Source organism: Amblyraja radiata, chromosome 9 (assembly GCF_010909765.2).
Source record: "Amblyraja radiata isolate CabotCenter1 chromosome 9, sAmbRad1.1.pri, whole genome shotgun sequence".
Classification (NCBI taxonomy): Eukaryota; Metazoa; Chordata; class Chondrichthyes; order Rajiformes; family Rajidae; genus Amblyraja; species Amblyraja radiata.
The window spans coordinates 74,997,455-75,009,753 of record NC_045964.1 but is presented as its reverse complement, the minus strand read 5'-3'; the positions used below and the strand labels follow the sequence as shown (position 1 = coordinate 75,009,753).

At 41.0% G+C, this 12,299-nt stretch overlaps 1 protein-coding gene across 1 annotated transcript in view; it reads right to left on the bottom strand.

Annotated features, from left to right (window-relative positions):
- ppp2r5e (protein phosphatase 2 regulatory subunit B'epsilon) overlaps positions 1-12,299 on the bottom strand; it is a 155,770-nt gene that overhangs the window by 72,708 nt on the left and 70,763 nt on the right. The window contains exon 2 of the mRNA XM_033027774.1: positions 2,851-3,047. Coding sequence (XP_032883665.1) covers positions 2,851-3,047 — 197 coding nt within the window. The remainder of the gene's footprint in view (positions 1-2,850; positions 3,048-12,299) is intronic.

Below are 12,299 nucleotides of genomic sequence, written 5' to 3'. Positions count from 1 at the left end.
TTGGGAATGGTAGAACCTCCCTGCTCCTATACTCAAATCCTTTTGCTATGAATGCTAACATACCATTCGCCTTCTTCACTGCCTGCTGCACCTGCATGCCTACTTTTAATGACTGGTGTACCATGACACCCAGGTCCCATTGAATCTCCCCCTTTCCTAATCGGCCACCATTCAGATAATAGTCTACTTTCCTGTTTTTGCCACCAAAGTGGATAACCTCACATTTATCCACATTATACTGCACCTGCCATGCATTTGCCCACTCACCCAGCCTATCCAAGTCACCTTGCAGCCTCCTAGCATCCTCCACACAGCTAACACTGCCCCCCAGCTTCGTGTCATCCGCAAACTTGGAGAGGTTGCATTCAATTCCCTCGTCCAAATCATTAATATATATCGTAAATAGCTGGGGTCCCAGCACTGAGCCTTGCGGTACCCCACTAGTCACTGCCTGACATTCTGAAAAGGACCCGTTTACTCCTACTCTTTGCTTCCTGTCTGCCAGCCAGTTCTCTATCCACATCAATACTGAACCCCCAATACTGTGTGCTTTAAGTTTGTATACTAATCTCTTTTGTGGGACCTTGTCGAAAGCCTTCTGAAAGTCCAGATATAACACATCCACCGGTTCTCCCTTATCCACTCTACTAGTTACATCCTCGAAAAATTCTATAAGATTCGTCAGACATGATATACCTTTCATAAATCCATGCTGACTTTGTCCAATGATTTCACCACTTTCCAAATGTGCTGCTATCCCATTTTTAATAACTGATTCTAGCAGTTTCCCCACTACCGACGTTAGACTAACTGGTCTGTAATTCCCCGTTTTCTCTCTCCCTCCCTTTTTAAAAAGTGGTGTTACATTAGCTACCCTCCAATCCTCAGGAACTACTCCAGAATCTAAAGAGTTTTGAAAAATTATCACTATTGCATCCACTATTTCTGGGCCTACTTCCTTAAGTACTCTGGGATGCAGCCTATCTGGCCCTGGGGATTTATCGGCCTTTAATCCATTCAATTTACCTAACACCACTTCCCGGCTAACCTGGATTTCACTCAGTTCCTCCATCTCATTTGACCCCCGGTCCCCTGCTATTTCCGGCAGATTATTTATGTCTTCCTTAGTGAAGACAGAACCAAAGTAGTTATTCAATTGGTCTGCCATGTCCTTGTTCCCCATGATCAATTCACCCGTTTCTGACTGCAAGGGACCTACATTTGTTTTAACTAATCTTTTTCTCTTCACATATCTATAAAAGCTTTTGCAGTCAATTTTTATGTTCCCTGCCAGTTTTCTTTCATAATCTATTTTCCTTTTCCTAATTAAGCCCTTTGTCCTCATCTGCTGGTCTCTGAATTTCTCCCAGTCCTCTGGTAGGCTGCTTTTTCTGGCTAATTTGTACGCTTCATCTTTTGTTTTGATACTATCCCTGATTTCCCTTGTTATCCACGGATGCACTACCTTCCCTGATTTATTTTTTTGCCAAACTGGGATGAACAATTGTTCAATACCCTCAGTTACATTTCTTTAAGTTCAGAACCCTTGTTTCTGAATTAATTATGTCACTCTCCATCCTAATGAAGAACTCAACCATATTATGGTCACTCTTGCCCAAGGGGCCATGCACAACAAGATTGCTAACTCATGGTTTGGCCCACCCATCCATCCGGGTGACGGTGGCATTAGTGGCTGCAAGATTCGTGTGACCTGGATTGCGGAAGCAGGTTGATCATTGGGCCCAGACGTACATTCCCAGTCAAACATCGAACGTGGATATCGTGGAGCCTTTGCCTCTATCCCGCGGCATTTCACACTTGCTTACGGTGGTGGACCGTTTAACCTGATGGCCAGAGGCCATTCCGCTTGTCGACACCTCGGCCCTGACCTACGCGCGTGCCCTGGTGGCCTATTGGGTTTCCCCTTTCAGTGTACCGCTGGACATCTCTTCCGACCAGGGTGCCCAATTCACGCCGGAGCTGTGGTCCGCAATGGCTCGCCTGTTGGGGGCTCAGCTCCACCACTCGACAGCCTATCACCCCCCGTCGAATGGGTCGGTGGGACGTTTCCACCACCGGCTTAAGGGCGCTTTGAAGGCTCACCTCACCGGTCCCGGTTGGATGGACGAGTTGCAATGGGTCCTGCTGGGGATTCGCACTCCCCCAAAGGAGGACTTGCAGGCTTCATCGGCAGAGTTGGTTTATGCCGTTGCACTAGCCGTGCCCGGGGAGTTTATCCCAACCGCTGGCGTCCCCCCAGGAGTCACTGTCATCCATGTTGGTCTGACTGCGGGAGAGGATCAGCGCCCTGTCTCCTGTCCCAACGCCTCGGCAGGGTGTTGCTCCATCTCACGTGCCGCCGGCACTTGCGGACAGTCAGTATGTCTTCATCTGCCGCGGCGCCCACAGGTCGCCCTTACAGTGTCCCGGTGATGAGAGGTAGGAGTCACAGGTGTCCCTGGGGAGTATTTAAGGCGTTAATCGCACGCACACGGGGTTGGTGAGTGAGGGGAATTAGCGTAGCACTTAGCGTAGCAATAAAGGACAGTATTTTCGGACAAACTTCGTGTCTTCCTCGTTCTTAAACGGACAACTCCGCGTCCGTTACTATATGATGCTAAAACAAATGCTAAGCAAAAAGCTTTGAGAGACAAGGTTGCAGATGGCTTTACTAAAGGGGAGGACTTGTACAGTTTGATAGCCACAGGATAAAAGATCTCCTGCAGTTTTCTGTACTGTATCTTGGTGGAACATTGTCATTACCACAAAATAATGGGATTAGAAAATGCAGCAAAATCTAGATGAAAAGGAACAGAGTTTGCAAAGATTTGTGAATTAAAAAATACTCACCATTTTAACTACTTCAGGATAGGCCTGTTCTGTCAATATTCCTCGACCCACAGCAACAAAGTCCACCAATTCACTAAGGGTTGAGCGCTTGTACTCCTTCATTTTAAGGTCTGATAATGAATCCATGAAATCAAATACAACACAACACTGTTGTAATTTCTTCTGAAAGAGTGCTACCTTCTCAGTTGTAGAAACGTCTGCAAGAGAGCCAAAAAATATCAAATTTAGAACAAATGAGAATTATAACAACTGTCCAGTTGAAAGCAAGTGCATTTCCATTTAAAACACCATCTGAAATTTGGAACCATTTTCATTAATGCCAGCAGGAAGTCAAAGTTAAGCTTTTCACCATTCAAACAACCAATAGAAAAGTAACCTTGTAAATTCTGTTCCTCTTCATGTGGACCCTTTTTCCTAGAAGCCTAGGAACCCACTTAATACTCTGTTCATATTCAAAAGAAACATTCAAGGTAGTTATGGAAGCACAAGATCATGTTCTACTCATATAAGCACACAATTATATATTAATACCCTAAAATATTTGGTCATCTCAACACTTCCACTGTCCAAGGTTGAAAATGTTAATCCTCAGCACGCAAACTTGTACAGATGTTACACCCCACTGCATAAATGCTTGCACAGTAGCACATTTATACCTTTTCCTATTCATGCGCTATACAAACCTAAATATTAATACACACTGAAGTCTCAAGTATTTTTTCCAAGTTATATTTTAATTTAAAATGTGAAAAACATCCCACAGTATAATCTAAAATTACATCAATCTAAACCTTGGCTGCAGTTCAAAATACAAATCACGGCTGTTTTTAAAAACACGACTTAAAGACATTTATTCTCCAGACTTCTCACTGTGCTTCACAAACTGAGAAACTCTATAAACTCAGAACTTCAAGTTGCTTCACCACAAAGCCTCAAAATAGAAGCATTTTGTCCAATCTTAACTACTGTTAAGGATTTAAATCATTTGTTTTCTCAACAATAATTTGTTTTAAATGGAACATCAAACTCAACAAGACAACAGTAATTCATGAAGTTTTAATAGGGCCAGGGCGGCAAAGTGTACTTCTGTTCAGTTCCCTGTAGAAGTACATTTGTAATGTATATTTTTGTAGTTTACAACCTACTGCTAAAGTTAAAAAGATGGAACATTTTGGTATCAGACAGTTCAATAACCAGGCTCCAAAAAGCATGTAATCCTTTGCCTATTAAAATAATGTGCTTTTGGCACAATGCAAGACACTGACATTTCCATTATGAAGGCACTAAATTAGTTACCTTATAACACTAAGTAAATGTGCATCATTTTTTACCTCATCAATTCTAGACAAGGCAAAGAAATACTTAGTGGTCTTGTTAAAGGCAGTGAAGTTACTGCTGTTCAGCATTCATTTGTTTCCCCAAATTGGTATGGCATCTTATCAAACTCACCATTTTGCATGGGATTTATCATTTAACAAAAGGGGCCACACAGTGGTGCAGCTGGTAGAGCTGCTGCCTCAGCGCCAGAGACAATGGTTTGACCCCAATCTCGGGTGCTGACTCAGTGGAGTTTGCACTTTCCCCATATGACTGTGGGATTCCTCCAGGTGCTCTGGTTTCCTCCCACATCTCACAAGACATACGCAGTTTTAAACAAATTATACAGGCGATCCCATCTAACAAAGTGGTTGCGTTCCTGGAAAACAATCTGTCTCGCAATTTTCCATAACGGGTTGGGTTGGTGATCTGGAGAAAATTAATGTCTCAGACGTCAACTGTGGTCCTAAGCTCAGTTATCGAGAATTCCAATAGACAACATTAACACTACTACTGAACCATAATTACTTCTGTGATGAGAAGATAAAATGTAAATAATAATAAACAAACTTAATGAACTCACTTTTTAGTGATCTGAAGCACAAAAGAATAGTCAAAGTAACAGCTGCCATGAAGCAAGTAATTATGTGGCACTCTACAGCCATGCCTCATTACAAATGATAACAAAAAGAAAAACAGCTGATAACTGCAGCTGTTTGGCTTATATGAAAAAAAGCTTCTCTCAGAGGTAATTAAGGCTCTCAATGTAGCTTTCTACCCACAGAATGGCCATCGGAATGAATGATAACCAAAGCAATGATGGTAATGATCAGCTTTTATCATATTTCAAGCCAAAATTAACAATCGCTAACTTCATTATACACAAACTCTAGGATCGTTAACGCATGTTGAATGACATTGTGATATCTTAAAACATACATGAATACATCGATGCACTGAACATAAATGATGAAAGTAGAACAAACAATCAGGCTACATTTAACTTGAATTTGTATACTAATTACTAACTGCCATTGTTTTTCATATTCACTGCTCATTTTTATTCATACAAATATCTATACTTAATTTTCTTCCATATTTAAAATTATAACCTCAAAACACAGCTAATCAACGAGCATCAAAACAACGAAAATGCACTATTTATTAAACAAAGTAAACCATGAATTATTTTTTTACAGAGAAGTGACTTTTGTACTCAAATGTAAATACATTCTGAATATGCTTGGTTGTCCAAATGTTTTTTACGATCTTTCATTTGCACAGCAGGCTCCGATTAGGCACTTAAAAATACTAATTTCTACATCATTTATTTATACCGTTTATTCCAAGATCAACAGCTGGTAGGAAGGGAATGTTATAGGTTGATGGCTAATTATGCAAACTTCCCTCCCTATTTTAAAACCCAAGACATGACAGAAACAGAACATTTCATTAATTGTGGGAGACTCATTTTGCAAGTGTGATGAGGTTTCGTCAACCATTCCTGCACCCTGAATGAGTGGCCTACACTTGGCAGAATGAGATTATGCCGTTTTACAATGAGTCTATTGTAAAAATGTAAAATGGTCAAAAAGGTACAGAGAAGATTTACGAGGATGTTGCCAGAACTAGAGGGTCGGAGCTATAAGCAGAGGTCGAGTAGGCTGGGACTATTCCTTGGAGTGCAAGAGGACGAGGGGTGAGCTTATGGAGGTGTACAAGATCATGAGAGAAATAGATTGGTAGATGCACAGAGTCTCTTGCCCAGAATAGGTGAATCGCGGACCAGAGAAAATAGGTTAAGGGAAAAAGATTTACTACAAATCTGGGAGGTAACTTTTTCACACAAAGGGTCAAGCTGCCAAAGGAGGTAGTTGAGGCAGGTACTATTCCAACATGTAAGCAGCAGTTAGAAAGGTACATAGATAGGACAGGTTTGGAGGGATATGGACCAAATGCTGGCAGGTAGGACTAGTGTAGCTGGGACATGTTGGCTGGTGTGGGCAAGTTGGGCCAAAGGGCCTGTTTCCACACTGTATCACTCTATGACTCTAATACAACTATTTACTGCTTTCACCCAGCAATCTTACTCAAATTACAAAGAGAAAATAGAATGCCAAGAAAATGCTAATTCTAATTACACGTTGCAATTCATTTTTATATCATTTTCATTTTACTTTGTAGTAACTTGTGCTCAACCTATACTTAACGAATGAGAATGTTGCAATTGATCAAAACAGTCACTGTTTATTAAAGGTTAAAGGCACTCTGGGTGGAAACATGGAACTAAAGGGAAAGCATTGGAAAAATGCCTCTTTCACTACCTGATCGATTTACAATACATTTCCAGGATTTCTGCTTTTGAGTTTCAGACTTTTACACTGCATGAAAATATGAAAGGCCAGGACACTACATGCTAATATAATTACATCTCTGCATAAAAGGTCTTCAAGATTTATGTAGTTTGATCCACATGTGGCCCCAGATCCCTATTCTTCATGCATTCTGAATTACCAGGAATGTACATTACTATATCTCCATTGCAAACCAACTACAAATGTAAAAAGAGGTGCAATCAGCTTTTAGTAGGACAGTGGAAGAAAAAATAATGTATTTAAGCACTGTACTTCAAATACTGAACGTAAACAGAAATATGAACCACTACATCATACAGAGTGAATGATTATATTCCAATTTCTTTGAGGAGATGAAGGTATTTATGAGACAGGACTGTGGATGTTATCAGATTTAAGTTGTTTGACACGTTCCTTCATGATAAACAGAAAATGACTAAGATAGAGGTAGGTGGGATAGTTCGTATTTTTCTGATGAATTGGTGGAGTTGCAGACAACGTAGCGGAATGCCAAAAGGATGCACAGGATTTAGATCAGTTTCAGATATGAATGGAGAAATGGCTGATGGAATTTGACCTGGGCAATTGTGAGGTGTTGCACTTGGGATGTCAAATATAAGGGGCAAGCATAGAATAAATGGCAGACCCTTAACAGCATTGGTGTACAGAGGGGTCCAAGTCAATTATCTCCCTGAAATTTGCAACACAAATCATTAAACTAAAGTTGATATAGTAAAAGTGTCATACAGTGCCCTCCATAATGTTTGGGACAAAGTCCTATCATTTATTTATTTGCCTCTGTAGTCCACAATTTGAGATTTGTAATAGAAAAAAAATCACATGTGGTTAAAGTGCATATTGTCAGATTTTATTAAAGGTTATTTTTCATACATTTTGGTTTCACCATGTAGAAATTACAGCTATGTTTATACATAGTCCCCCATTTCAGAGCACCATAATGTTTGGGACACATGGTTTCACAGGGATTTGTAATTGCTCAGGTGTGTTTAATTGCCTCCTTAAAGCAGGTATAAGAGCTCTCAGGACAGTCTTTTCTCCAGTCTTTCCATCACCTTTGCAAACTTTTATTGCTGTTTATCAACATGAGGACCAAAGTTGTGCAAATGAAAGTCCAAGAAGTCATTATAAGACTGAGAACCAAGAATAAAACTGTTAGAGACATCAGCCAAACCTTAGGCTTACCAAAATCAACTGCTTGGAACATCATTAAGAAGAAAGAGAGCACTGGTGAGCTTACAAATCACAAAGGGACAGGCAGGCCAAGGAAGACCTCGACAACAGATGACAGAAGAATTATCTCTATAATAAAGAATAATCCCCAAACACCTGTCCGACAGATCAGAAACACTCTTCAGGTGTCAGGTGTTGATTTGTCAATGACCACTGTCCGCAGAAGACTTCATGAACAGAAATACAGAGGCTACACTGCAAGATGCAGACCACTGGTTAGCCGCAAAAATAGGATGGCCGGGTTACAGTTTGCCAAGAAGTACTTAAAAGAGCAACCACAGTTCTGGAAAAAGGTCTTGTGGTCAGATGAGGCAAAGATTAACATATCAGAGTGATGGCAAGAGCAAAGTATGCAGGAGAGAAGGAACTGCCCAAGATCCAAAGCATACCACCTCATCTGTGAAACAGTGGTGGGGGTATTATGGCCTGGGCATGTATGGCTGCTGAAGGTACTGGCTCACTTATCTTCATTGATGATATAACTGCTGATGGTGCTGGTGGTAGCATAATGAATTCTGGAGTGTATAGACACATCCTATCTGCTCAAGTTCAAACAAATGCCTGAAAACTCATCTGCCGGTGGTGAATTCTACAGCAAGACAATGATCCCAAACATACAGCTAAAGCAACAAAGGAGTTTTTCAAAGCTAAAAAATGGTCAATTCCTGAGTGGCCAAGTCAATCACCTGATCTGAACCCAATTGAGCATGCCTTTTATATGCTGAAGAGAAAGCTGAAGGGGACTAGCCCCCAAAACAAGCATAAGCTAAAGGTGGCTGCAATACAGGCCTGGCAGAGCATCACCTGAGAAGACACCCAGTAGCTGGTTATGTCCATGCAGACTTCAAGCAGTCATTGCATGCAAAGGATATATGTATGTATGTATAAAATGTATAAAAATGGCCTTTATTATATACTGACAATGTGCACTTTAACCACGTGATGTTTTTCTATTACAAATCTCAAATTGTGGAGTACAGAGGTAAATAAATAAATGAGTCTTTGTCCCAAACATTATGGAGGGCACTGTACATCATGCTTGCCTTCATCGATCGAGTATTGAGTAGAAGAGTCAGAAAGTCATGTTGTAGCTTTAAAAATAAAGAACTTTGGTTAGACTAGATTTGGAGTATTGTGTGCAGTTTGCCCCAGTGCAGGAAGTATGGGGAGGCTTTGAGAGGGTGCAGAAGTGGTTTATTAGGATGTTGCTTGGAGCAAATGGTATTAGCTATAAACAGAGATTAGACAAAATTGGATTGCTTTCTCTCGAGTGTCAAAGGCTGACAGAGGATCAGATGGAAGTTTATAATTATGAGTGGCACAGATAGGATAGACAGGTGGAATCTTTTGCTCAGGAAAGAAATGTCAAATAGTGGAGAGTAAAGTTTTAAAAAGGTGAGAGCAGGAAAAGTTAAGGAAATGTGCAGGTCAGGTTTTTACACAAAGTGTGTTAGGTGGCTGGAATGCACTGGCCAGGGATGGTGGTGGAAGAAACTTTTAAACAAGCACACGAACATGCAGGGATATGAATCATGTGCAGGCAGAGGAGATTAGTTTACTTTGGCATCATGTTCAGCATAGACTTCATGGGCCAAAAAGCTCTACTGTTCTATGTTCCAAGTAAACCTAATGTAAATATTTAAATTTTATTCAAGAATATAATTTAAACATATTCTACAACAGGTATGCTACAATTGCCTCGACCAAGTTCTGGTTTGCACAATGTTCGCAAAAAACTAGAGAAACTTGGATTTAGGTTTATTATTTCAAGGTACAGTTAAAATATGTTTTGCATGCTATCCAATTATATCAGATAATACTACAAATAAATACAATTAAGTCAAGCTTAAGTATAATAGGTAAACAAAGGGGTAGATACAGAGCACAGAACGTAGTTTTCAGCTTTATAGTACATAGAAAAAGTCCCATGTCCTTAATGGGGAAGAGATGCATCAGATAGAATCCTGGCTTATGGAATGGCCATTCAGAAGCCTGATGATAGAGGACATGAAGCTGTCTGGTGGTGTACACTTTCAAGCTTCTGTACCTTCTGCATGACCGGGGGAGCAGGGAGAAGTAGGAATGACCAGGGTGGGACAAGTCTTTCATTATGTGGACTGCTTTGCCAAGATGAGTAGATGGAGTTAATAGTGGGAAGTTTGATCTGTGTGGGATTGGGCTGACTCTACTATTCTCAGCAATTTCTTGGGAGTCTTGAGCAGCTGTTCCCAAACCAAGCTGCGATGTACCCAGAAAATGATTTTTGTGGTGCATATATAGATGTTTGATTAATTGGAGACATGCCAAATTTCCTCGATGTCCGAAGGAAGTAATGGCATTGGTGGGCCTTCTTGACTGTCACATCATCGTTGATAATATTAACTCCAAGGAACCTGAAGCTCTCAACCATTTCCACTGCAGTACCAATGATGCCGATTGGAGCATATACTCCACCATGCTTCCTGAAATAGGTAACTTCGTCTTGTTGACATTAAGGAAGAGGTTATTGTCCTGACACTATGTTATTAAGTTATTTAGCTCCTTCCTGTACTCCATCTCATTGTTTGTGATCGAGCCCACCAGCTGCATCATCGGCAAAATTGTGGAATTACAGACGAATTTGGCCATACAGTCATGAGTGCATAGGGAGTATAGTAGAGAACTGAGAACACATCCTTGCAGGGCACTGGTGTTGAGAATTATTGTGGAGGTGTTGTAACCCATCCTCACTGACTGTGGGTCAGGGTTCCAATGGCAGAGGGGGAAGGTTGCTGATTCCTAGATCCAGGAGTTTGGAGATGGGTATGGATGGAATTATTACATTGCAAGCAAAGCTACAATCGATAAATAAGAGTCTAACATAAGAGTCCTTGTTGTCTAGGTGTTCCAGAATATGTTTAAGGCAAGGGAGATTACATTAGCTGTAGACAGTAAGCAAACTACAGTGGATCAAGGAAGGTTGGTGTTAATGTGTGACATTACCAGTCTTCCAGAGCACTTCACAATGCTGGATATTAGAGCAACTGGACAGCGAACATTAAGGCATGCTAGCTTACTTTTCTTTGGTACCGAGTGCTTGTGATCTTCTTGAAGCAGGTGAAGATTTCAGAATGGAGTAGTGAGAGGTTAAAGAGGTTCAGAGGTCTCTGAACACCTCTACCAGCTGATCCATATAGGTACAGAAGACACAGCCAGGGACTCCATCCGGGCCATTTGCTTTCCACGGACTCACTCAGAAAGGTCGATCTTATATTCTGCCACCGTAACCGTTGTTGTAGGTGCACCCAAGACTGGCAGGTAGTTGACATTCCTCCACTGACCTTCTCTTCAAAGCGGGCATTTATTGCATCGAGTTCATTGGAAGAGAATTCGGGGAGAGAACAGAGTGTGTTATACAGAAAGAGATGAGCAAATGAAACTAGTATCAATTCTAATAAGGTGCCAGCAGTCATTGGGCACACAATGACACAGGTCAGGCCATTAACATGAGTGAAACAAAGCTAATTATAGAAATACAGGGGAGAAGTCTAACGAGAGATTGAGACAAGACCAGCAGCAAACACAGCAGGATATCCCAATTCAGAGTTTCGGCAAAAAAAAAAAATCAGTTCGCAATCTGTAGTTTTTTTGATTTTCAAAAGTTGTAAGAAGACAAAGTCAAATAGATATAAAAAGATTACGCTGTAATATGTAAAACAACAGCAGATGGCATATGGAGACACAAGAGACTGCAAATGCTGGAATCTTGAGCAAAAACATATTGCTGGATAAACTCTGCAGGTCAGATTGCATCTGCAGAGGGAAATAGACAGGCAACGTTTTGGGTCGGGATCTTCCTTCAGCTCTGACTTGGAGTCTGAAAAAGGGTCTTGACTCGAAACATTGTCTGTCTATTTTCTTCCACAGATGCTGCCTAACCCATTGAGCTCCTCTAGTAATTAGTTTTTTTGTAACAAATGGAGTAAATTGTGAGGAAAATTAGGGTATTCACTTGAGAGGAAGAATGGAAAAGCAGATCACAGATTCTCCACACACACACACCAAGTCAATTAACCTACAAATCTATATGTCTTCAGTGTGGGAGGAAACCAAAGATCTCGGAGAAAACCCACACACGTATACACTCCCTACAGACAAGTAACCATATTCAGGACCAAACCCTGGTCTCTGCCGCTGTAAGGCAGTGGTTCTACCTCTACGCCACCGTGCCACCACAGGTTATGAATGCCTGACCCAAGAAAAGCCTTTACATATAAGGGAGCATTTGGGAGGGCGGAGGGGATGATGTTGCTGGCGGCAAGTATCTTCTGCCATGTGGGAAATGTTTGAGGCAATTTCTGATTGGTTGAGTCAAACCCCTTAAATTATCTACACATTGCCCTTGGTTGGCCCATGTTCTTATTTAAATATATTACTAGGCTGTCACATTTCCATCTCATGAACTGTTTCAGTTAAGAACAGTTTTCAGAAACGGAATCCTGTAACCTGGGAAGGACCTGCGGTAAAATTATGAGATATTTGCATGAC